The sequence below is a fragment of the Sorghum bicolor genome, chromosome 9, assembly GCF_000003195.3.
Source record: "Sorghum bicolor cultivar BTx623 chromosome 9, Sorghum_bicolor_NCBIv3, whole genome shotgun sequence".
Lineage (NCBI taxonomy): Eukaryota > Viridiplantae > Streptophyta > Magnoliopsida > Poales > Poaceae > Sorghum > Sorghum bicolor.
In genome coordinates this window covers 671045-698121 of record NC_012878.2, presented here as the reverse complement: position 1 = coordinate 698121, position 27077 = coordinate 671045, and the positions used below count along the sequence as shown (strand labels likewise).

The window sequence follows — 27077 nt, the reverse complement described above, 5'->3', positions numbered from 1 at the left end:
GAAGAAGAGCCACCTAGGGCCGAAGATCATGGTTTCATGAGAGATTTCAATAACAGATAAATGTATAAGAGGGTTTGGGTTGGTGGTCGCAACATGACGGTGATGGTGGCCGAGACAACATGGACATCGCTCGCGCGGGGCGGTGGGAGATGGCAGTTTACGCAGGGCTGAAGGCCAGGGCGTCATGCTGGAGTAGTTGATAGGAGTCCAGTGGTTAGGGTAGGGCAACGTGGGAGGTTGGTGGGATAGTGGGCGTCATGCCAGAGTAGTGGACAGGAGCCCAGTGGATACGGTAGGGCAACGTGAGAGGTTAATTGGTGGGGTAGTGATCCTATGTCAGCTGTCAACCGTGAGTGCTAGAAGACGAGTAGAGGGGGTGCATGAGGCAGTGTGCGCAAGCGAGATGAGAGGTGGAGTCGGCGCCGATCAGGCGATTTCTAACCACACAATTGTTATCATGTAGCAACACATGGACATTTTTGCTAGTGAGAGAATAAGTATGACCAGTATAAAGGTGAAGGGACATTAGAAAGAATAAGTAGCATAGTGTTCCTGATGTGTGTGTGTGTGTATATATATATATATATATAGGAAGAGTATACTCCGTAGCTAGCTACAAAATATGTTATTCTGTAGCCACCTCCATTTACGATAATATTATATACTAATTTACGATGATATATATACATATTTACGATAGTTGGGTTACTATAACACATGGGGATATTTACCGTAATGTTTTAGTAAACCACTTAGTAAGGAATTACTATAATCTTGTAAATTAATATAGTAATTATCGTAACGCAAAGTGGCTACAAAATAAGTTATTTTGTAGCTAGCTACAGAGTAATAGTTATATATATATATAGAGAGAGAGTATATTTAGTAGCTAGCTACAAAATAAGTTATTCTATAGCCACCTCTATTTACAATAATTTTATATACTAATTTACAATAATATCTATACATATTTACGATAGTTGGGTTACTATAACACATGGAGATATTATGGTATTAATATTATAGTAATACACTTAGTAAGAAGTTACTATAATCTTGTAAATTAACATAGTAATTATACTAACTCAAAGTGGCTACAGAATAAGTTATTTTATAGCCAGCTACAAAGTTTATATATATATATATATAAGAAGTGGTTAAATAATATTAAAATAGTGATGCCTGCAAAATTGTCATATAGCACCAGGATTTTGAAAACTGTTGGAGGAATCCAACGAATATATTTCACCAGGCTGTTAGACTAAGCAATGTGTGGTTGCATGTATTAGACTAGGCACCGTGCGGTTGCATGTGTGTGTGTCGCATGTGTGGCTGCATGTGTGCAGACTAAGCAATGTGCGGTTGCATGTGTGTGTCGTGTGTGTGGCTGCATGTGTGCAGAGGTTGTATAAATATGTAACCGATGAGATCAATAGAACCATCCCTTACATTCTTTCATAGTATCAGAGGGGGTTACGATCCCCGCTTCCGCAACCCTAGCCGCCGTCGGCCCTCACGACCGACGCGGCCTCGCTGACGCTGAGCGCCACGCTCGTCGGCTCGCCGTCGCTGGGCCTCGCGCTCGCCGGCCGCACGTGCGCCCCTGCGCCGTGCCTTCCCTCCGTCGCTGGGCCAAGGCTCACCGGAGTACCACACGTGCGCCGCCACGACGCCGTGCGTTCTGATCGCGCCGCCGACCGATCCCGATCTGTCCACCCGCCGCCGGTTTCCTGCCTCCACCCCAACCATGGCGGAGACCGCGGCCGAGCGCGCCGCCCGGGAGGCCCAGGAGCAGCGCGACCGGGAGGACGCCGCTGCCCGCGCCAAGGCCCTCAACGAGTACGAGGCCAAGTACGCCGACGTCCACGCCACCGCCATCGCTGTCCTCAACATCAAGGTGCTCGTCCCCGTCGTCCTGGATCGCGTCGCCAACAACTACACCCGATGGCGCGCCCTCTTCCTCGTCGTCTTGGGCAAATATGCTCTCACCGATCACGTCCTCACTGATGTGGTCAACGATGATCGCCCGGCGTGGCTGCATATGAACTGCACCGTCCTCACGTGGATCTACGGCACCATCAACCCCGACCTGCAGCAGTCCACGATGTTGAAAGAGCCCAGCGCGCGGGTCGCATGGGTACATCTGGAGGACGAGTTCCTCGGGCAGCGCTAGTCGCGCGCCCTCTTGCTGTCCGCTGAGTTCCGCACCGTCAAGAAAGGCTCCTCCTCCATCACGGACTTCTGCCGCCGCCTCGAGACGATGGCCGCCTCTCTTCGCGAGTTCGGCGACCCCGTTGGCGACCGCACCCTCGTCCTCACCCTGCTGCGCGGCCTCAGCGAGAAGTTCCGCCCCATGGTGACGAACATCAAGCTGCGGCAGCCGTTCCCCAGCTTCTCGGAGGTGAGAACCCTGCTGCTTCTCGAGGAAATCGACCTCAACGACTTCGCCGGCGACGCCGGCACGTCCTCCAGCAGCACCACGCCCGCCGCGGGCGCACCGGCGCTTCTTGCGGCCACGGGCTCCACCAACACCGCATGGCGCCCCCCTGCCGGCGGCCCTGCTCCTCCTGGCCGCAACCAGGGCGGCGCGCCCACCGGCCAAGGCAACGGCAACCAGGGCGGCCGCTCCGGACGCCATCGCGGACGCAACAAGCAGCAGCAGCAGGGCGGGCAGCAGCAGCAGCAGGCGCCGCACGGGCAGCACCAGCGCCCGCCGGCGCAGTACCAGCCCTGGGCGTACTGGGCACCGCCGCCGCCCGCTCCGGGGCCGATGTACAGGCCGCCTGCTGCAGGGTACATGGCCGTACAACAGCAGCAGCAGGCGCCGCACGGCTACCAGGCCGCTCCACCTGGCTTCGGCGCGCCACCAGGCTTCGGCGCGCCATCCGGCTACGGCTACGGGGCGCCCGGGTACCACGTCGCCCTGCCGCCGCCACAACAGCAGCAGCCGTGGACGCCCATGCATGGGGGCAGCTTCGACACGTCCTTGCCCGCAAGCAACTTCAGCACCATGACACTCTTCCCTCCCGGCACGGGCGAATGGTATGCTGACTCGGGCGCTGGCTCCCACATGGTCAACAACGCTGGTATACTCACCACCTCTCACCCTCCCTCGTCATCACATCCTTCATCTATCATTGTTGGTGATGGGAACTTACTTTTCGTTACTTTCGTTGGATCACACTCTTTTTCGAACACTGGGCGTCCTCTAGTTCTTTCTAATGTTTTAGTTTCTCCAAACATTATTAAGAATCTGATTTCAGTTCGCCGTTTTACTACTGATAATAATTGTTCCATTGAGTTTGATCCCTTCGGCCTTTCTGTGAAGGATCTTCAGACACGGAGCGTGATCGCCAGGTGCAATAGCACGGGAGACCTTTACCCGTTCTTCACGCCATCGAGCACCACTGCCCTCACTGCTGTTGCATCTTCCACCACTCTATGGCATCGTCGTCTCGGTCATATCGGTTATGAGGCTTTGTCCACGCTCATTAGTTCCAATGCTATTCCATGTAATAAGCGCCATGATACTCATATTTGCCACGCTTGTCAGCTTGGTCGCCATGTGTGCCTTTCTTTTAGCATGTCAAACTCTCGTGCCACGCACGCCTTTGATTTAATACATTGTGATCTTTGGACATCCTCAATTGTTAGTGTGTCTGGCTACAAATATTATCTTGTTATTTTAGATGACTGCACACACTATACTTGGACATTTCCTTTACGCCTCAAATCCGACACGTTTGGTGCCATTACTCACTTTTTTTCCTATGTGCGTACGCAGTTCGGCTCCTCCATCAAGGCAGTCCAGTGCGACAACGGCCGTGAATTCGACCATTCTTCGGCCCGCACGTTCTTCCTCACTCATGGAGTCGTTCTTCGCATGTCCTGCCCTTACACTTCACAGCAAAATGGGCAGGCCGAGCGCATTCTTCGCACTATAAATAATATTGTGCGCTCCATTTTTTTCAGGCTAGTCTTCCTCCCGTTTATTGGGCTGACTCCTTGCACACTGCAACATATCTTCTCAATCGTCACCCCACTAAAACCCTAGACGGCCTCACTCCTTTCTTTTCCCTATATGGCACGCAGCCTACGTATGATCACTTACGCGTTTTTGGCTGTGCTTGCTACCCCAACCTCGATCCACTCTGTGTGTGTTCCTGGGATACTCCACTGATCATAAGGGTTATCGGTGTCTTGATCTTCACACAAACTGTATCATCATCTCTCGCCATGTCACCTTCGATGAGACGGTTTTCCCATTCGCCGATATGTCCACTTCCCCCAGGACCACACCACACTTGAGTTTTTGGATGCTGATGATTTCTCTTCGCCCGATGGCGCAAGAGCTGTGCTTGCAGGTACCCGCCTCCCCGGCGGCATGGATGCTGCTCCGGGGGGTCATACCGACTCTCTGACCACGGGCGGCCTCGACCCCACCGCCTCGACCTCGGGCGGCCACGACCTGGCCTCGGGCGGCCACGGGTGCCGCTGGTGGCCCCGCTTCGACCGCGCCTGGTGCCACTGCCCCTGCGGACGGTCCGTCCCAGGCTGTTGCCAGTGGCGCTGGGCGCCCAGCCGGCCGCACCACCGCCACAGTTCCTCTCCAGCAAGCACCTGTCGTCAACGCGCACGGCATGCGCACACGCGGCAAGGACGGCATCCGGCAGCCCGTTGACCGCCTCAACCTTCATGCGGCACCGCTGTCCCCTGTGCCTTCCTCAGTCTGTACTGCCCTGACTGACCCCGCATGGCGCCGTGCAATGCAGGATGAGTTTGATGCTCTGCAGGCTAATGACACATGGACCCTGGTGCCTCGACCGTCTGGTGTCAACCTTGTTACTGGAAAATGGGTGTTTCATCATAAGTTCAAGTCTGATGGTTCTCTAGACCGTTACAAAGCTCGTTGGGTGCTCCGCGGCTTCACACAGCGTCCAGGTATCGACTATGATGAGACTTTCAGCCCAGTGGTCAAACCAGCAACCATCCGCACAGTTCTTACTCTGGCACTCTCATTCATGGCCTATTCATCAGCTTGATGTGAAGAATGCATTTCTCCATGGCATCCTGAATGAGACAGTATATTGTGTTCAGCCTGCTGGTTTTATTGACACCTCCTGCCCAGATTATGTGTGCCGTTTGAACAAGTCCCTCTACGGTTTGAAGCAAGCACCCCGAGCCTGGCATCATCGCTTCGCAAGTCATATCACTTCTCTAGGATTTGTTGAGACGAAGACTGACAGTTCTCTGTTCATATACAGCCGGGGTACTGATGTGGTATTCTTGCTTCTCTATGTTGATGACATTGTTCTTACAGCCTCCTCTACGAGTTTTCTGCAGCGGATCATCCATGCTCTCCGCCAAGAATTCTCTATGACAGATATGGGGGCTCTTCACCACTTCCTCGGCGTCAGTGTGCAGCGTCAGAGTGACAACTTGTACCTCTCGCAGCGTCAGTATATTCTGGACATTCTTGACCGTGCTGGTATGCTTAGCTGCAAGCCTTGCAGCACACCTGTGGATACTCATTCCAAGCTTTCTGCCGATGGAGCTGCCGTCACCGAAACCTCCTCCTACCGCAGTATTGCTGGTGCTCTTCAGTATCTCACTTTTACTCGTCCAGATATCGCTTATGCTGTCCAGCAGGTGTGCCTTACATGCATGACCCCCGGGAGCCTCATCTGGGCGCTATGAAGCGCATTCTTCGCTACCTTCAGGGTACCTTGGATCTTGGTCTTCATCTTCACCGGACCTCACCAGTAGATCTGACTGTCTACACAGATACAGATTGGCCGGGCTGTCCTGACACCCGCAAGTCCACTTCTGGCTATGCGGTGTTTCTCGGGGACAATCTCATCTCGTGGTCATCTAAACGTCAACCTACAGTGTCCAGGTCCAGTGCTGAGGCAGAGTATCGAGCCATGGCAAACGGCGTTGCTGAAGCCTGCTGGTTGCGACAACTACTGCAAGAGCTTCATCATCCTCTTCGCCGTGCTACCGTAGTCTATTGTGATAACATCAGTGCTGTTTACCTCTCTAGCAATCCTGTCCAGCATCAGCGGACCAAGCATATTGAGATTGATTTGCACTTCGTCAGAGAGCGAGTCGCCCTCGGTGAAGCACGCGTCCTGCACGTTCCCACTACGTCTCAGTACGCCGACATCTTCACCAAAGGTCTGCCGAAGTTTAGGTCCAGTCTTAATGTTCGCGGTGCTCCCAGTTAAAACTGTGGGGGAGTGTTAGACTAAGCAATGTGTGGTTGCATGTATTAGACTAGGCACCGTGCACCGTGCGGTTGCATGTGTGTGTGTCGCGTGTGTGGCTCATGTGTGCAGACTAAGCAATGTGCGGTTGCATGTGTGTGTCGCGTGTGTGGCTGCATATGTGTGTAACCGATGAAATCAATAGAACCATCCCTTACATTCTTTCACAGGCAACACCTCAATTTAGGATGGCGATGGACTGCCGAAAGAATGCTACCGAGGGCGAATGGGCATGCCACTCACTGTGTTCCACCAGCATCCGTAAAGTTCAAAAGAAATGCATGCAACTTATTAAAACGCACGTTGCGTAATCAAGCATTCAAACCGAGGAAAGTAACATGTTGCATAAAAAATAGTGTTATCTATTTTATTTATATACAAGAATGAGAACTTTTGTTGCTCCTGGACTTCAGCCTTTAAAAGATCTTCCAATAACATACATGACCGGCACGACCAGAGCAAAACAGTAAACGGAGCACAAATTCAAATCCGAAGCCACACAAAGACTATGCTTGATGCTTAGTTCACCCAAATAGCCATAGGATAGTCGTTCAGCAAACAAACCCCACATATTAGATAGTGGTTCAGCATAACAAGCCCCACATATTAGATAGTGGTCAACAAACCCAACACGGTAGAAAATTGGTTCAAATATAACAGCCAAGCACAATAGGGTAGTTACACACACTGTTTTGCTTATAAAGTCCCACTAAGTTTACATAACCACCGAAGATGACGACAGCATCACCAGACGTAGCTACAATAGTGAAGCGTCAAGGGTCCTGCCGACGAAGCTTAATTAACAGCACAGTCAAGGGTAGTGTACCGACCAAGCAAGCTTCACACGCATCTTGGTAGCACCAACAGTAATTTGACCTTCATCTCTGCCGTTGAACATTGGAGTGAATTGTATGCTCTCTAATTTACCGTCACTGGTGTGGAAAAGAATTATCAGAAAATCCTCAACGTGGACAGATACGACAGGCCGCATAAGCTGCAGGATATCTCCGCAATCATCAAAGGTCGTAGCATCAGCCTCTTTGCTGTCATAAAGCACAAGTATGTCCTTGACACTGGTGGTGTATGCAGTGATTTTTCCATGAAAACCTCCCTGCAGAACTTCAACTGCAATAAATCCCTCAGCTGCCTGATTCACAACTGCATAAGTCACGTCCACAGTACTGAGCCTGGTAGCAAGGGATATAGTTTCGACCATAGATACCATCGATGCACAATTTGTTGGGTCACTGATGCTTAAGAGTCCTTTACTAAATTCTCTGGGCTGTCCTAGATGATCCTTGATCTTTAAATCAATCTCCACATACATGTAACCACACAATTCGAGCCCACGTTTCGGCCCAGTCAAGATCAACGATTCAGCCTACAGTAAGGTTTACAGGATACATTAGTGGCACATTAATTATTTCTACAAATACATAATGCTGCAAAAGGATTTCTGATGAAACTGTTAATGGTTGGTCTCAATAGGAAGCAACAATTAGTACTACACCATGTAAGTACAGATTCACCATTTGTGAATTTCTTGTACAAAAAGCACTACTACTATATGTGGAGATATATATGGCATATGCAAAAATACTTTTCAGGGACAGAAGCTGTTGGTTACTATAGGTAGCTGACGAAACTGTTAATGGTCAGTCACGATACGAAGCAACAAGCTAACTACTACCTTGTAAATACAGATCCACGATTTCTAGATTTCTTCTACAAAAAGCTCTACTGAGAGAGAAATGCGTGATAGGAATCATAACTGAAAATCTGGAGTTTAGAAAGAATTAAGTACACACAGTCATGGTTACAGTGTGTCCACAGCATGCAATAAGTTTCAGTTAAAAGTTTTATCACACGCATAAGCAATGCAAACTAGAAATGACAAGATCGAGATGATAGTTATAGCAAGCGCATAAGTAATGCAAACTAGCTAGAAATGATATAGTTATAGGCACCTCAGAATTGATGAGTTGGCAATGGTCAGGGTCGCGGCGGAAGTGATAAACACACTTCTCATCGATGCTGTCCCCGACAATGACAGTGCCATACACATGGATCGGGAAGCCAATATCTGAAGAGGCTATCTTGACAGACAAGAAGTTTACAGCCCCAGACAGTTTGCAGTAGTCGTTCTCGATTACTTTGTGGGGGGAATCAGTAAATTGCATGGGACCAATGGGTGCTGTACGTACGTGGTGCATCCATGCATGTTGGGAAACAAAGGGTATAAGATCATCAGTTGCATCTATCAATCATGCTTACAAACGATTGTTGGGAAACCGGCGAGTGGGCGACTTACATTCTTCATCGAGGTCGAATTTGGTGAGGTCGACGAGGATCGAAGTCGAGGATGGGAACAAAGGCTTCAATGCTCAGAGCCCTGGGGTCGCCTTCTTCCATAAGGCGGCGCGCATACCGCAGCTCGTCGCTCCTCAGCTTCTCCGCCGTCTCCGCTCGCTCGGCCTCGGTCATGCCTGAGAAATCCGGCTTCGACCCCGTCTCAAAAATGACCTGCCAGTGCCTCTGCGACAAGGCATGGCACTTTTTCTCGAGCTCGGCCCGCTTCTTCCGGAGCTCCGCCTTGCTCAAGCCTTGTGAGAATTCCTTGTTCCTCGTACTCAATCTGAGCTGGTTGATCTCATTACTGATCTTCTTCTGCATCTCGTCCTTCTGTCGCAACTCTTCGTACCAGGCCAGCGCCGCCTCCACCGCCATAGCCGCCGCCGACGACCAACGACGGAGCAAGGAGAAGCCGATCTAGGGTTTGTGAGTGCGCCCCCTGCTATCTTCTCTGTATCTGTCATCTATTCTCTCCTTCACGGGGTCTTATTTGGTGATGATGAGATGGGCTGTCGTCAGCCTTCCTTTCACCCACGGCAATAAGCCCAGCCCGGAACCGCCCACTAATCCATGACTAAAGTTGAGTATGCAACCCACGGGCCAAAGGCACGGCCCAAAGCACGATGATTTGGCCCAGTCCGAGCACGGCACGGCCCGATCTTAACAGGGTTCGGGCCGGCCCGAAACACATAGCGGGCCATGCTTGGGCCGACCTCTCAGTCCGCTGGGCGGCATGGCACGGCCGGCTTTTAACAGTAGGCACCCGGTATCAGGGAATTTGTGAAACTTGAACTATCTGTGACTTGTGAAACTTATGACTTTTGATAAGTGAAATATGATCTAAGAGAGTATATTGTGTTATGTGAATTGTAAAGTATTAATATCTGTAACTTGAATGTAATGTACTTATGCTTTGTTAAATTCTGTATTAAAATTGGTGTTTTTCATATAGCGGGCCGAGACCTTTGCCTCTCAGAGTAGTTGCAATGCTAAAAATACTAGTATGCTCTTCTCCTTTGTACTTTACAATTCCTCTTTAGATTTGTGTTTCCCAATGATTCCCAGTCAACATACCAAGTTTAATAGTAATGCTAGCAATGGCTGAAAACCATGCAGTGTTCTTAAGGTTTTGTCAGTAATATGTTTGCTTCAATGCCAGGAATTGGCAGAAAGTTAAAGTTGCATTTCAACCACCCTGAGAAAGTTGAAAATGATATTGCCATTAGTTAACTTTTTTGTAACCTCTTCTTACTTACTATGTAAGATGGTTGCCTTATATATTCCTTTTTTCTCTCTTTAATATGAGGATACAACTCCGGCCTCACTAAATAGCGAACGTTCATTAGATTTGAATCTAGCGAACGATCAGACAGCTCCACGACTTTCCTTTTTGGCAAAAAAAATCCCACAATTTTCTATTTTTGGAAAGTTTTCTATTTCAGGCAAAAAAGTTCGCTACTTTTTTTTTTTTGAAAAATTGTACTCACAATTTTTACGTATAACTTATGGAACAAACTTTTACGTATAACTCATATACGTGACTTTAACATATACCTTCATTGTGACAAAGTTACACATATAACTTATATACATATAACTTACTACATGATAAAGTTATACGCATAACTTTTATCTATAATATTTTATGGAACAAATTTATCAACATAATTTATGACGAGACAATTTAGCGAATGTTCATAAAAGTTACAATTAAAACTTAAGCATATTTTAATTAAACCAATTTTAACATATAAGTTAATAACTACAAGTTAAGCACAAAGTATAATAAATCAAATAGCTTTGCAAAAAGGTAGACATAAAAGATAATAATTATAAGTTAATATCTACTAGTTACACGTAGAAAGTTAGATATAAAAGTTGCGTACAGAAAGTTAGACATAAAAGTTACGTGCAGAAAGTTAATAATTACAAATTATATGGTTAAAATTTACATCTAGCATTTTAAAATAAATATTTTACTTTTTTATGACATCAGCGGTGGTTATGGAAAAAGCACGCTAGAAGAGGAGATAGTTTGAACCTTTGTTACATCAAATCTAAGTGAACGATCGCCCAAATAAAATAAGGGTTGACAGCATATATAAAAAGAAAAAATTGATAGACTTATATAAAAAATAAAAAGAGAAAAAAAGACAAAAGAAAAATTAAAAAAATGTTTTATAACTTTTGTGTTTCAAAGTTTTAGCATAAGTTGTAAGTTATATGGTATAAGTCATATGGTAATAAGTTTTGCAAAGTGTTATGCCAAGTTGTTAGTATAATTTATAGAAATAAGTTATGTTCTATAACATATATATGTATAACTTAGTTACCTTCTAAAAATGGAAAGTTGTGGAAATTATCATTTCCAAATAAGGAAAGTTGCGGGAGTAGCTGATGGTTCGCTAGATTCATTACTGGTGAACGATCGTGGAATTGGAGTTGGGATACACGTCTCCTGCATGTTTGAGAAAAAAAAATATTCTGAACTTGCTCTTAAAATCAATAATCCCCCAGATACCAGTGTGTCTTCCAATGCCATCAGTGCAGCCTCAGAAGAAATTATTTCATTTCATGAAGTGAGTTGTAACACCATCAAAGAAGCTATTGGCTAGAAAACTCTCATGCAATGCGGCAGAAGGGAAAAGCCTTCTTCTGACAGGTATTCAGTCTTCGTGCAGCCAACCTTTTTTTTTCTATCTTCTTCTCAGCAGTGAGCTTATATTGTCATGATTGATTTTACATTTTGCTAAAGGTCTGGAAAGAGTTATATTTTTTGAGTGCTCAGGGATCTGTGGCCCACCTTCTCTGGGAGAGTCACCAAGCCCTCAGAAGGGATGTTTCATGTTCCTCAGCGGCCATATACCAGCCTAGGTACCCTCTTTGAAGGGAGGGAGTGAGGATAAAAGTTCTTTCGTTATATGGATCTGGTAGGCCCACCTCTTGAGATAGCTGTCTGTTGAATTAGTAAGAACCTTGTATTATGGTGATCTAGGAGTATGCCAGTCTATTGAAGTAATAAATTATATTGTTGCTTGTCCTGATAACGGGAAAACTGTGGTAATATAGGTAACAATTCTAGTGCCTCTGTCCTGTTGAATGATCACCTGAAGACAATTCTAGAGAATGTCCGGCTGCTGTATCTTCTAGAAAGAGAAGGGTGGTATTCTACACCAAACTGAGAAAATGTTCTGTCGTTAGGAGAACAACAGAGGCTTGGGATGGTCAGTATTAACTGGCAGACAACCTTGTTTGATACCTTTTCATTCTATATGCTATTGAGTTAATTGAGTATCACTCTCTTCCTTTTGTCAGGCTTGTTTGTTTTTCCATCATCCAAGTTTGGTATCCTCGACGAGTGCACCAAGTACGTGTTATGTCACAATGCTCTTTTAATGTTTTTTGCATTTTCTCCTCTGTGCTGACCAATTACTGTGGGTCCTAAATTCATACTGGATTGCAGTGCTACCAGTGTTGATGTTGAAGAGCATCTGTACAGACTTTCAACTAGCATGGGCATTAACTGTGATCACTTCCTCGCAAACAAGCATTTGGACAATCCCTGCGATACGATGATTCTGATGGTGGTGAACCGTCAACTTGCTTTCCAAAATGGATCGGTTGTGTTGCTAAAACTTTTCCGGTTTTCCCCAGTTATTACAGAGACCTGCCTTGATGCCCTTCCAACTTCCATGCCTTGGAGCTTAAGCTCATTGACAGCGAAGCCAAATGGGAGCTATGTGCGATCCAGCAGTGAATCATGGTACCAATTAGGAGTTGATGCCATCAAATGCACTGTCAGCTGCATTGCCATTGTGTATAGAAAATGTTGGAATAAATATCCTTGTCAGAATCTGCCTCACGTTGAGCAGCAGAGCATTGTTAGTGAAGTGAGGGGGCATGTGGTTGTGAGCCATGGTATGTGCCTATGTGGTAGGGGTTCGCTTTGAGGCGTTTTGGACTTGAGTTTCTATAGTAGCTGGATAGAGTTAGAAGCTGTACCTATTGATTCATTACATTATATTGATCCTGTGTAGTAGATGTATATGACAGTCAAGGCAATAAATAAATATAATAGCGTAGAATTGTGGATGCTACTGCTCTTCATTCTGATGAATTTGTGCTATCGGCTGGGCATGTCGGTGTTGTGATGTAGTATATATGCATGTCGATATAACAGGCCATCAGAAATTGAATCAGGTGTAGTTGGGAAATTGTTCAACGGTAAGCTGCATGCAGCGTCGAGGCTGTATATCTGCATGCATGTAAATGACAAACTGACAATAATTCGTTACAATGCTATTTGAGGCCGCCATGAACTGCATGTACCTGTTCTTCATCAATGCCGTTCTACTGCACGAATGCAAGCACGGCCAGTGGCCTGGACAGCAAAGGACTGGAACTGTCCGAGACTTTCCTGTTGCATTGAAGCATTTACCATGCTTGATCACTTAAGCTACGAGGTGGCTCTAATGGATCATCAATTACGACTGTTACTAGCACACCGGCCAAGGAGCAATCATCAGAGTTGAAAACAGCTCGTCTGGCAGGAAATGGCAGCAAGAAAAAAAAAAAGAGGTAAAAGCAGTTCACAAATACAAATCTCCAGACATCACAGTGTTCACAGCCAAGTACCACTACAGATGACAATTACATGTCCTAGCAAATAAACAGCAAGTTAGTAGGGGCTCTTCTGCCCCTCCTGTTCTTTCAAAAAAAAAAAAAAAAACCAGCAAGTTTATGGCGGAAAGTAAGGGATCAAGGTAGTGGTGTTGCATATATAAGCACACGCCATCTTAGTGGTGTTCCTGGCCCAACTCTTGTGCTGCTTCACACTAGCCTTCTCCGGCTCCAGCGTCCTGATGATCCTCCCTCTCCACCTCCAGCTCTGTCGTGACGCTGGCGCGGACATACCACCTGGAGGCGAGGTGGGTCGCCGCACACGGCACGGTGGGGGCTCCCTCGCCGTCGCCGGCCGCCGCAGCCGCATACAGCGTTCAATGAAAAGGGGAAGAGGGCACCCTGTCCCGCTTGTCAGCACAAATCCCCTTCACGTGCATGCTCCTCTCATCCTCTGGGCCCGCTTTGTCAGCTACAGTATAGAAGGGAAGCAGCAACCTCCGTTGGGTGTCCGTCAAGCGCCGTCCAACAGCCCCGTCTCTCTCTTCCTCTGCTTTTCGTTCCATTTCACCCCCACCTCTGGCTGGGTGGAGCCACCATTTTTTACTCAATGGGGGCCAGCCAAGTTTATTAAATTGATACTGTACATTGTTATGATCCAACTGCCTATACTTCACCAAAAGCTTGTTTAGTTCAAAAAAAATTATAAAAAAATAACAGACTATTATATCGGATCTTGCGGCTCTATACATAGAGCATTAAATATAAATAAAAATAATAACTAATTGCACAGTTTGTCTATAATTTGTGAGATAAATATTTTGAGTCTATGATTAGACAATATAAATCAAATACAAATGAAAGTGCTACAGTACTTATTTTGCAAAAAAATTTAAAACTAAGGCTTTGTTTAGTTCCAAAAAAATTTTAAATTCCCCATCACATCGGATCTTTTTTTTTCGATTCTCATCACATCGAATCTTGCGGCGCATGCATGGAGTATTAAATATAGATGAAAACAAAAACTAAATACACAGTTTACCTGTAATTTGTGAGATGAATCTTTTGAGCTTAGTTAGTCTATAATTAGATAACATTTGTCAAATACAAACGAAAGTGCTATAGTACCTAAAATCCAAATTTTTTGCCAACTAAACAAGGCCTCCAAAACAAAACAATAATAATAATAATAACTAGAGCAAGCTGGCAACATTTTTCACGAGTGGGATTCAGGAGGGTGGCAAACAGATTCCCTACTAGGTTAAGAATTGGAAGTAGAACTGATTACTTGCTGATTGACCAACCGAACATGGCCCATCCTTGTTTGCAATATCATCAAATACTAAACAGAGTGATGCTTTCCTGTCTAGACCACATCTTCCATGCGTTAGTGTTTCCCTTACCTATAACTGAATCTGAGGATAGAGAACTACTCTGCACACAAAAAAGACCAGATCAGATGTATAATGTTATTCCAAAAACAAATGACAATCTGTAAGTGACCTAAGCTATACCTTCTCCAGGAAGTACATGACAACCACAATTCCTTATGTCCATTGAGCAGTAATCTCAAATATGCCACTGCAACTATATTGGATTATACTTGAATCAGAACGCTCAAATTACTCATGTGCTAAGACTAAGACATGTTATTAATTAGGTCCATAGAGAGTATTTACTTGAAGATAATCTGGAAGATGCATGTGTTGAAGTGAATCTTTAAAAACAGAATGACCAAAACTTTCTGCAAGCACAACTATTCCACCAGCTGTTCCCCACACAACGACCTTTAATTTATCTCAGCAACGTACACCAACCTGAGAAAGAGAATATATATAAAAAAACGAAGGATTGTTAATTAGCATCGCCTGATTTGGGAGAGAGCAAAGAGGATGAGTCCGGTCCATGTACACCCGACAATTTTGTACAGTACTGTATTTTAATTTCGACTCGAGAGAAGCTGTTGGTTTCGCTCTGACTTTCGCACGTGCGGAGCAATGGAGGCAACGTCATTTCGTCACGACGGCGCAAAGTGGACTCATCTCAGGCCGTGGCGTCCCTGTGCCGCCTCTCTCAAATATTCCTAATAGTTTGCTTTCAAAAAATAGACCCTCAGCTTGGCGCTAAGATCCAACACCACGATATACCGGACCCATTGGTGTCAAGATCCTTGCACTGATGCAACCGTGGTGCTTATATGGCAAATAGCTTGGTGTCATTAGCATTGACGTCAAGTTGTTACCATATATATCTTGGCATTTGAAATAAAATAAGTATAATTGTTTCAAGATACTTAACACAACTTCAACTCGGTCCAATCGGTTAGGTTGGGCACATGAGAGCAGGAAGAACCTCAGCCTTGCAGCTTTTTTTTGATATATTTTTATAAGAAATACAACAAGTTTAGTACAGCTGTCTCGAGATTGACATTATACAACTTCACCTTGTTCCAACCGGTTAGGACGCGCGCGTTAGAGGGAAAAAAAAAAAGGCCTTGGTTCGAATCCCAACCCTAGCAACTTGTTTTTGTTACATTTTTTCTAAGAAATAGAACAAGATAAATCAAACCCACTGCCACATATTATTTTGCTACATTTTAATTAGCAGTAGAACAAAAAAAATTATCTACACTTAGTTATTAATAACATAAGAGAACACTATTCATAATGCGAAAATAAGGAGAACACTATTCACTAATTTTTGGGAAAAATGGTACGTTGTATGTGTCTTCAAAAAATAGTTTGTTGTATATGAATTTAATCCACAACTTCACGTATCTAAGAATCTTAATTTTTTTTCTCTTTTTAGGGATCTTAATTTTTCTCACGTGCAACCTTAATTTTTTTTCTCTTTTTAGGGATCTTAATTTTTCTCACGTGCATAGGTACTAGTCAAATAAAAAACAAATTAAATATACAGTGTGCGGTGAAACCCGGGATGATAACAATAAAGGAATAATATTTCTTGTTGTATTTAATTATTTGCTTGGTTTGAACCTAGTTCTGCAAGGTGAGAACCACACGTCCATTTATCAACCAATCAGCATCAACCACATTAAAGATAGTGCCTAATAAGAAATATAAAATGAGAGTACATATATCTTTTATATTCTTTCTTTATTTGCCTTATAATTCTCAGGATATACTATATTATTGGATATAGAAAGTATATGGTAACAGCTCGACACTAAAATCTATGGCGGAGAGCTTGGTGCCAAGCTATGTGCCGCGTAAGAGCAAGGTCAATAATAAGAGCTAAGTGCTTGGCTATAAGCCAAATAATTAGAGCCAAGTTATACAATAAGTTGTCTCCTACTTGTCTCTAAAACACATTCTCTTTCTTCTTTCTTCTCACAACATTTGCTTTTTGGGCCCACTACTACCTATGCATCCGTGCCCAGGTTGGTGCTTAACTAAGAGCCAAGCTATCATCTCTCTCCTCTCTTCTCTCCTCCACATCAGCATTAACTTGGCTATAAGCCCATTATTGTACCTGCTCTAAGAGCAAGTATAATAACGTTTTTTAGCCGGCTGGGAGAACTCCACATCGACACGGAAAAAGGCCACGTCGGAGAGAGATTACGGAGCGAGCGTTTCCCATCTCGCCCGCCTGCAGCTCATGGTCCGAGAAAAAATTTATTTCTCGCAGTCGTCTCCCAGCTCGCTATCGGCGAGAAGCCGACGCTTCGCTCTGCCGTCTCTCCCCTTCCTGATCCCGTGCTCCACACCATCTCTCTCGGCGCGAAATCGATGTGCTCTCCCGCCAAATTGCTTCATCGCGCGCCAGATTGGTTGTTTGCGCGCCAAATCGAGCGATTTAAGCCTCAATCCTCCCCAATCGACCTCTCTCCCAAACCCTAGACACCACACTGACCGGCCGCCGTCGTTGCCTGTGCGAGATGAGTAAGAAATCGAAGAGAACCTCTGCGCCGGCACCTATGGAGATTCCTCGGCCGGTGGTTCAGCCTATTAGCGCCCCAGGCACCCTGCCCGTTCAACCAGCATCCATCCCTTCCATGTTCAGACCCGGCATGTGGTGTCCGCCTCGCTCGCCGCAGTGTTTGCCTCCTTCATCCGCGCCATATTGGTTCAGTGGCGGCATACAGCAACCAGGCATGGCAGGTTCATCAGCTCAGCAACCAGGCATGGCTGGTTCGTCAACTCAAGGGGCTTGGTGGACACCTGCTGTTGCTGGTATTGGTGGCTCAAGGCATTCTTGGCCTACGGCTGACAGTCAAGAAGATTCTGATGTGCTAGTATGGTACGTGATCCATTCTTGATAAATATTGTTTTGTGGCCCTTTTAAATATTCTTAGTTATTTAATTTTGTACTAGTCTATTTTGCTCTGTAATTAGATGGCTTATATTTCATATGAGAGATTTCTACAACAAAAATGATGCAATTTTTTCTAGCAATATTTGTGGTGTTTCTTATCTACCCTAGATGTCTGCGCGATCCCTGGTCTGATCAGGAGATTAGTTAGTTTATATTTATTTTTGGCAGGGCTAATCTAGTACACAAGAATTTATTATTCATATTTATTTTTTGACAGGGGATTAGATTCTCACCCTCCTGGTGGTTTTGTTAATATGTTGAAGAGCACACCACAAGTTGCAAGCAATAGGACTGCATCACAGGCAATCCATATTGACAGTGACAACAATGATGCTGATCATAGTAGGTCTGAAAAGCGCTTGACATGGACAAAAGAGGAAGATCTTAAGTTGGTGAGTGTTTTTTTAATTAAAAGGCATTATGCGTTACATTGCTAGCACATACATCAATTGACATCTATTGATAATGTTACAGGTTAGTGCTTGGCTAATGAATTCAAATGATCCCATCCAAGCCAATTATAAGAAGAATGATCAGTACTGGAATGATGTTACTGAAGGTTTTAACAAAACCGTCCCAAAAAATCGAGTCAGATCAGCTAAGCAAGTAAAAGATCATTGGTGGAGAATTAAGCTAAGGATTGGTTGGTTTTGTGGTAATTGGAAGGAGGCTAATTCTATGTGGGGTAGTGGTGAATCAGAAGATGATGTAATGAAGAATGCATTGGCAAGTTACGAAGAAGATCACAAAAAAGATGGTCCATTTGCGTATAGGCATTGTTGGGAAGTTCTTTCCAAGGAACCAAAATGGGAAGCCTATTTGGAACGCCTTAAAGATCTAGAGCCAGAGAAGAGAAAGTTTAGTGTTGATGAGGAAGTGGGGCAGCAATTCTCTCTGGATGATATTACAGATGAACGACCAATGGGGGGCAAGAAAGCTAAAGAGCTGCGCAAGAAAAAGAAAAAGGACTTGCCTTCTATAATAGATATCGAAGATGAGCTTCACAGCTTTTTAGATGCTCAAAAAGCTGCAAATGAAGGGCGTACAGAGATGTTAGAAACACAGAGGCGTGTGTCTAGTGAGAAGCTTGAATCTCGGAGGCTTGCTCACCTTGCAGCAAAAGAAAACAAGGAGGCAGTTATGCTAGAAACATATCGATCATTACTGACACAAGACACAACTGGAATGGATGAAGATGTGAAAGCCGAGCATGTGTTGGCATTGAGGTGCCTGAGGGAGAGCTTATTTAAAAAAAATGACTAAGGTATTCCTTACAGTCCATTTATTATATTAAATGATTACTATGCTGAAACTAGTTGGAGAAAAAAATCTCTGAAGTTCTGTGGATCTCATTTCAGTATACAGTCATATCTTGACTTAGTATTTTTCATTTATGCACCTGTCTCCGTCATATTATTATTGTTTGGTGAATGGCTACAAAGATATCGATCACAGCTGATCACATGTACATGGGCTTCTACATGTTGACATTAAATGCTTGTATTTTTATTATAGTATACCTTCCAGCCGGCTCACTATACAGGTTAACTGTATGATCAGCTGTAAGTGACATGGCAACTTCTCTCAGCCGGCAGTGGGCTAAACCATTAGCCTTGCTCTAAGCACCACGGTTGCATGGGCGCAAGTATCTTGGCACCAATGGGGCTGGCGTCGTGGTATTGGACCTTGGCATCAATTATGATGACGTTAAGCTATTTTCTAAAAGCAAATTATTAGGAACATATTTGAGAAAAACTTTAAAAGAAAAGGCACAAAAAATAAAAAAAGACGGTCCCTTAGCAAACTCCTTGGTGGCCATATCTTTGTGATCGAACGGAGTCCGCGGGTCCACACGCCGCCGTTGCAGATGCCCAGGTTTTGCTCCATGCTGGGAGCACAAAAGGCAGCACATCTTCAGGCCTAGATCCAAAAAAAATTTTAGATTTTAACACTGTATTATTTTTATTTTTATTTGATAAACATTATCTAATTATAGAGTAACTAAGCTTAAAAGATTCGTCTCACGATTTACAGATAAACTGTACAATTAGTTTTTTATTTTATCTATATTTAATTCTTCATGCATGTGCCGCAAGATTCGATGTGACGGAAAATCTTGAAAATTTTTTGGTTTTTGAGATGAACAAGGCCTCAGTCTTTTTCTTATAGGTCTTAGGCCTTGTTTAGTCCAAAAAAAATTGCAAAAAAATTTAGATTTCTGGTCGTATCGAATTTTTTCGGCACATGCATGAAGCATTAAATATAGATAACAGAAATAACTAATTGCACAATTTACCTGTAATTTATGAGACGAATCTTTTGAGCTTAGTTAGTTTATGATTGGATAATATTTGTCAAATACAAACGAAAGTGCTATAGTGTTCATTTCCCAAAATTTGTTGGAACTAAACAAGGCCTTCAAGAAAGAAAATTTTTAGGTCATATTAGATATATCGACATATATTTGAAGTACTAAATATAGATTAATCAAAAAATAAATTATATAGTTTGTTTGAAAATTATGAGACAAATTTATTAAGCTTTATTAATTTATCATTAGCACAAATTGATTACTGTAGCAATTATGACTAATTATAAAGAGGTTGTTTGGTTGCTGGCCCTCATGCGCCATGCCATACTGATAGCAGCCACAACACGATGTGGCAGTGGTGGCCGAAAACCCCGCCACTCGCCACAGCCTCGCCACAATCAATATGCACTACACGACAAGCTGCAGGAGCAAACAACAAGGAAAAAGACATGTGACTGCCACTGCTAAAAATCAAACCGCTCTGTGGCTCGCCAAAGCTTAGGCCCACAAACCAAACAGATCCAAACTAACTAGGCTTTCAAAATTCGTCTCGTAATTTACAATTAAACTGTGTAATTATTTTTTTGTTTATATTTAATGTTCATACATATGTTAAAAATTTTAATGAGACGATTAAAAATTTTTTGAGTGGAGAATTAAATATGACCTTGCTTTATTTGCTGCTTTGTTGCCTTGATTTGCTCGATGCGCGTGGCCTCTGCATCCGTCGCGACAAGTGGTCATGTGACCTGTGACCATCGCTGCCCGAGGAGAACCTCAGGTGCACATTCATATGACTAGAACATCAGACGCTCTTCGGGCGCCCTGCTATTACCTCAAAGTTTAAAGTATAATTATTTATTCACCATATTAACAACTGCTAATTGAACACATGACTTTTTTAACATATGTCCACTTCCATCTCAATACAGATTATACAAGCCCTTTGGTAGTGCAACAACTCTTATGTGTACAGACTACAGACAAGCATATTTTGGATAGGAAACAAACTCTTTTGCCATAGGCACCTATTTAAAAAGTTTACTGTTAGATACATTCACAAGGTTCATCATGCACCTTTCCATATAAAAAAGGAACACAATAACATGGAAAGAAATGGTGCAAATAAATGATAATTCCTGTGACACCTCTACGCTCGTCTCCAATAGCAGAATGCCTGTAAGCAAGCTTCCTTTTTGTTGCCATGATCATAGGGTGAACTGAAATAGCCAACCTCAAATCATACAAGGTCAAGTATCTCCAATCATCATATTCACTCAAAAGCATTGAGATTGGGTTTCATCATAGTTCCATATACAAGAAACAGAGACTCTGCCCAAATGAGCAGTTGAATGACTCATGAAGAATAGTGGCAGAAACAATATATAGTAACTACACAAACAAAGTAGAATGAATTATGTAAGTACAGTCTATTGGAATATTTCATCTATGGGGCAAATCATAGTAGCTTGCAAAGGGATAAATGCATTGCCACACATCTTATCTAGAGAAGAGAAACACAAAGCAAGGATCAAGCATAGCTAGCATTGGATCAGCACCACATGTGCCCACTGCCTCTGGTGCTTCTGTACATAAGAATGAGCATTCAGTAAGAGTGCCTAAAAACGTCTCAGTACAAAACAATGTGGTGGAAGGATGAGAAATAACAACAATAGCAACTTTACTAATACAAAGTTCCTAGATTAATATAACATTAAAATTGCAAAGAGTAGCTCTGTAGAAAGATGGAAGTTGTACCTCGAAGCAGCCCCTCTAGCCACATCATGAACTTCAGGCTTCTCAATTGTCTTATTTTGAAAACTCCAAAAATGCAGGAACAATTGAGCATGAATATAGATTATAGATGTGACACATCCTGACAGCTTCAACATGAATGTCCTATAGTTAAAATTATGTAGCTGCAATATAGCTGCAAGCACAATCAGATCAGGAGCCTGTTTTAAAATTATGTAACTCAATAGCTAGAGAACTATCAGTAGATAAACAAGGGCACATTAACATCATATATATTGCACTCCTATCAAGTTTAGCGATCATTATAGCTAACTTAATTACAGTAGATAAACAAGAGAAGTGACCTATAAATTCCAACACTTGTTGCATAGAGCTATCTTATGTGGAGCAACTTCATAGAGCAAGTGCATTCTGGATATCAGTCCCAAATCAACCTTTTTTTACTTCAGCTCTACGATAACTACTTCATATAGCAAGTTCAGGGATTGGAGAATAAACTCACATATGCCAATAATGAAGAAATGACGCGGGTTTAGAATGAGGCCAAATCCAGTGTAACAAATCTGCTTACCAAAACCCACCAACATTTTATTGGCCTAGTCAGGTAGCCTACTTTGCATGTCCTTGCCATTATCATGCACTTTACCCTTTTAATTCCACAAAGTAGCATTGCAAGGGCTGTCCTTAATTATACTCCAGTTAGCAGCAGCACTCATGAAGTCATGATTAGTGCCGTGCTAAGCCAAGCTGACACCAAAAAAAGTAGAGTATAAAAATTTATTTCATGTTATATCTAACTATTACTAATTTTGTGTCAAAACTCATAAATATTAATCTTTTTTTCCTATATAAATTTCTTCAAACTTAAAAACAAACTCAAACTTAGGACAACTGACATAGGGAGTAGCAGGACGATGACATATTTAGGCAATTAGGATTCACACGTTATTAACTAAATAAAAAATAGGAATAAGACATCCTTCAAGTTTTGTGCAGAACACGGAAAGTGTGTTTCATGCTTGAGCATAAATAAAAACTCCAGAATCCAAATTTAGTACTTTTACCAAGAGCTATGAGTTCACGCTGCTGGAACAGGAGGCCGGATGGGGAGGCAGAGAGTTGTCGAGATGATCCATAGACGACTCCACCTAGGTTCCCAAATAAAAGAAAATTAGGTCTCAGAATACAGAAGTTAGGTCCCAGCTAACGCAGAGGAGGTTACCACTATAGGCATGTTCTGCTGGATCTTATGGATTTGTGTGCAGAGCAGTTAGGTCTGCTTTTATCCAGTGAGCCGCGATTTGGGGAAGATGCAACATGTTGAAGCCGCTAGTGCCAGCATGCTCGCCTTGGAGGGTGGACGACGGAAAGGCAGATATGTGCCGGAGCTTCCACCTCTTCGTGAGTTCGTCCACCATGACCGGATTTGCTCGATGTCAGATCTCGCACGCCGCCGGATCCTGCACGGCTCGACATACTCCCTCGCACTTAGAAGGCCACACGTCTCCCCATGCTCTAGAGGTGATGCATGGAGAAGAGGGCAAGGACGGGCTACCGCTTCTGCCTCCGTCGACCAGAGAGGGGCAAAGGTGTGGGGGTGGGGGTGGGTGGGGGGGGGGGGGGGGGGGGCGGCGGCGAGAGGAGAAAAAGGAGAGAGGGATGACGATATGAAGCACGAGATCAGAGAGGGCTGCGGGTGCGGTGTGGGAGCGGGGCTTTTGTGAAAAACTGTAAAGATTTCTTCTCGAAACAACAACATGTTTTTTGAATTTCCCACCTTGGGTTTAGGCCTTGTTTAGTTCCGAAAAATTTTAGGAAATGGACACTGTAGCATTTTCGTTTGTATTTGACAAATATTGTCCAATCATGGACTAACTAGGCTCAAAAGATTCGTCTCGTCAATTTCGACCAAACTGTGCAATTAGTTTTTATTTTCGTCTATATTTAATACTCCATGCATACGTTTAAAGATTCGATGTGACGGGGAATGTGAAAAATTTTGCAAAATTTTCAGAGAAGTAAACAAGGCCTTAACTGGAAAACATCTGAACGTCTTTACTATTTTCGATTTCGATAGAGGAGTTGGACCGCGGGTTAATTCTAAAAGTGCTGAGGGTGTTTTTACAAAAAAGTGTCAGAACCATGCGTCAGTGCCTGGAGAAGCCACCGATGCTTCAATTTATGTGGTGCGAGCAAAAGGGAGTGGTGGTCTTTAATCAACCCCGATTCGAGTCTGACGATGGCTGGCGTGGCTCAAAATGGTCAAGCACTTGTCTTATAATTCCTATTTTTCAGCTTGTTTTTTTATTGGAACAATTTTTTTCTAGTATTTTTTTTATCATGGTTTATCAGAGCACTCTGCATAATCAAGCAGTTGGAGTGTTTATTAGTAGATCAAGGAATGAACAACTTTGCAGTTTGCACCAAGGAATGTTAAAAGAAATTTCAAGGTTCTCGTTTTGCAAATTGCAAGTCATTTTAGTTTTGTCTTAAGGCAAATATCTCTATCTTACCAATTTGTCGAAAATTTCACAAACATCTTCGACATCAATTTTTTAATGCTATTATAAGGAAACATAATAACTTGTACAATGTCAAAGAAAGATAAATTACAAACATATATTTGTAATGAAATTGCTTATATAATGTCAACAATATTATTCTTATTTTTTTCTTAATAAATTTAGTGAAATTTAAGATATGCTGACTTAGGACAAATGAAATTACATATATTTGAGGATGAAGAGAGTATAATTATATCAAGTTCTATTATTACCATATTTGTGTCAATGGCCCCTTATAACTCAGGACCGGCTGAAACATGATTCTATTGCACGACTGCTACATGATGACACAAAAAGAAGAATCACAGTACTGTGCATTGTATTTCTCCGATCATCAATAGCTAAGGCCTTGTTTAGTCTAATGTGCAATTTTACTGTGCAATTACTTTTTATTTTCGTCTATATTTAGTGCTCGCACGTGTCGCAAGATTCGATGTAACGAGAAATTTTGAAAAGTTTTTGGTTTTTGAGGTGAACTAAAACAAGGCCATACTCCTAAAATCTAAAAATTTCTTAAGATTCTCATCAGAGCACTAAATATAGATAAAAATAACTAATTATATAATTTACCTATAATTTGCGAGATGAATCTTTTAAATCTAATTGGTCTATGATTAAATAATAATTATCAAATACAAATAAAAGTATTATAGTATCTAAAAACTTTATCTAACTATAAATTAATTAGATTCAAAAGATTTATCTCACAAACTATAAATAAACATGCAAATTACAGACATACTGTGGTAGTGTCGTGCCTTGTGCCCGTGTGTCTGCCACCTCCTGCCATGGATGGGAGTTTAGGCCTTGTTTAATTCACTCAGAAAATCAAAAAGTTTTTAAGATTCTCTGTCATATCGAATCTTGTGGCACATGTATGAAACATTAAATATAGACGAAAATAAAAACTAATTACATAGTTTAGCTGTAAATCACGAGACGAATCTAGTTTAGCTGTAAATCACGAGACGAATCTTTTGATCCTAGTTAGTCTATGATTGGATAATATTTGTCACAAACAAACGAAAGTGCTACGGTACCGAAAACTTTTTACTTTTCGAAACGGCCTTAGCTTGTGGTTGTGGAGAACTCATGACTATCGACCGATGGGAGTAGATGGTGTGACACATGGATGGGGCACAGTGGTGCTGGGAGTTCCCACTAAAAATTTTACTGTGCCCTTTGCACAACAAATTTAGACAGCCGGATGGTTAGTGGTGCTAAAATTTAATAGGTATTATAGTATTTTTATTTTATTTTATTTTATAATTAATATTCAATTATGAACTTAAAAATTTATCTAGCAAATTATTCTTTAGTTATATTTTTAATTTCATAAATAGTCTATATTTAGTACTTTATATATGTGTTCAGTTCCAAAAAAAATTGGATTTTGATACTTTAGTACTTTCGTTTGTATTTAATAATTATTATTCAACTATAGACTAAATAGGCTCAAAAAAATTATCTTATAAATTACAGACAAACTGGACAATTAGTTTTTATTTTCATCTAACGTTATTGCCCACTAAAATCAACTAAGCACGCATCCATATGAGTTTTTTTTAGCAACACTGCATACGAGTTTTTTTTTAGCAACACTGCATATGGTTATGCATGGACTTTTGCGATACGTTCCCCACGCCTAACTTGCAGTCAAAACCACGCCTTACAAATGATAATGGAGGGGGTAGTAACCAAACCAAAGGTATGGTTATTAACACTGCTTGGTGTCTTATAAATGAACCCAACTCTATTAGGATATATGGTTATTAACACTGCCCGCACGTATATTTGCGCGCTAGACAGGGATATATGCTAAAATGAAAAAGATTTTGGGATATCAAACAACATTTTTTTCATTTTACTAAAAAAATTATGGATGAAAAGTTATTTACTAAACTGTTGGAGATGGTCTTAGACAGTAGCAGTATTTCATTATCAGAAGTTCAGAACAGGAGAGAGACAAACAAGACAACATATAACTTTGCAAAGTTGACTAGACATACTTCTGGTCTTGTTGGTATTTTCTCGGTCCACAATAAAAATACAATTATGGGATCCATACCGGTGAAACTAATTCAAATTTAGCTAAGTTTATTAGTAAATAGTATTAATATTTGTATCTTTAAATAATTTTATTGTAAAAAAATAGATTTTAGAACTTATCTAATGTCACTTATTTTATATCAGGAACGTTAGTAGTTTTTTATATAATAAGTTAGTTAATGTGTAAACCATGGAAAAGCGAAAATTTTGTTGTTCAGCGTACTTTTTCCCTCCAAAAAGAATCACAATTCTCACATCCCGAGGTTAACTGATTTTAGTTTTGATCAAAGTTATATAAAAAATACTAACATTTATAATACAAAATAAATATCAATATTGATAGAACATATTTTTATAATAAATCTTGGTTAAAACATAGGAGTAAATGTTAATCTTAATCCATCCTTTTATGACACATGGAGTAAGGCCTTTAGATACCTTCAAAATTCTAAAATTTTATAAAATTTTCTATCACATTGAATTTTTAGATGTATGCATGAATAGATAAAAAATAACTAATTGTACAGTTTGCTTGTAATTTGTGAGTTGAATCTTTTAAACTTAATTAATCTATAATTAAACAATTACGAAAGTGATACAGTAGCAAAATAAAAAATTCTAGAGCCTAACGTGAAAAGTGCACCGCGGTAGTTTTCACCGATGTGATGTGCAGATGACATCTGAGTGTATGCATAATCATGACGACCAGAATAGAGTTGTCAGGCCATTTGTTTTTGCGCCTAGGTAGCCCTAGTTCTAATCTAGGGTCTTGTTTAGTTCCCACTAAAATCAAAAAGTTTTCAAGATTTTTTATCACATCAAAAT

At 42.3% G+C, this 27077-nt stretch overlaps 1 protein-coding gene, 1 long non-coding RNA gene and 2 pseudogenes across 3 annotated transcripts; 2 read left to right on the top strand and 2 right to left on the bottom strand.

Moving 5' to 3' along the window:
* LOC110430227 lies at positions 1748 to 4421 on the top strand (annotated as a pseudogene).
* On the bottom strand, positions 6841 to 8446 carry LOC8067299. The gene is made up of 2 exons (XM_021447505.1): positions 8234 to 8446; positions 6841 to 7647 (listed from the first exon to the last, which is right to left on the bottom strand). Exons 1-2 carry the CDS (start codon positions 8444 to 8446, stop codon positions 7078 to 7080), a joined length of 783 nt encoding a protein of 260 aa, XP_021303180.1. The 3' UTR covers positions 6841 to 7077.
* On the top strand, positions 11456 to 12375 carry LOC8067298 (annotated as a pseudogene).
* On the bottom strand, positions 20727 to 23242 carry LOC110430106. Of its 2 annotated transcripts, XR_002447325.1 has the most exons (5): positions 22862 to 23242; positions 22704 to 22787; positions 22142 to 22386; positions 21643 to 21814; positions 20727 to 21470 (listed from the first exon to the last, which is right to left on the bottom strand). It is a non-coding gene; the product is annotated as an uncharacterized LOC110430106 (long non-coding RNA). The 2 variants fall into 2 exon arrangements; XR_002447324.1 differs by having other exon boundaries at positions 21643 to 22386.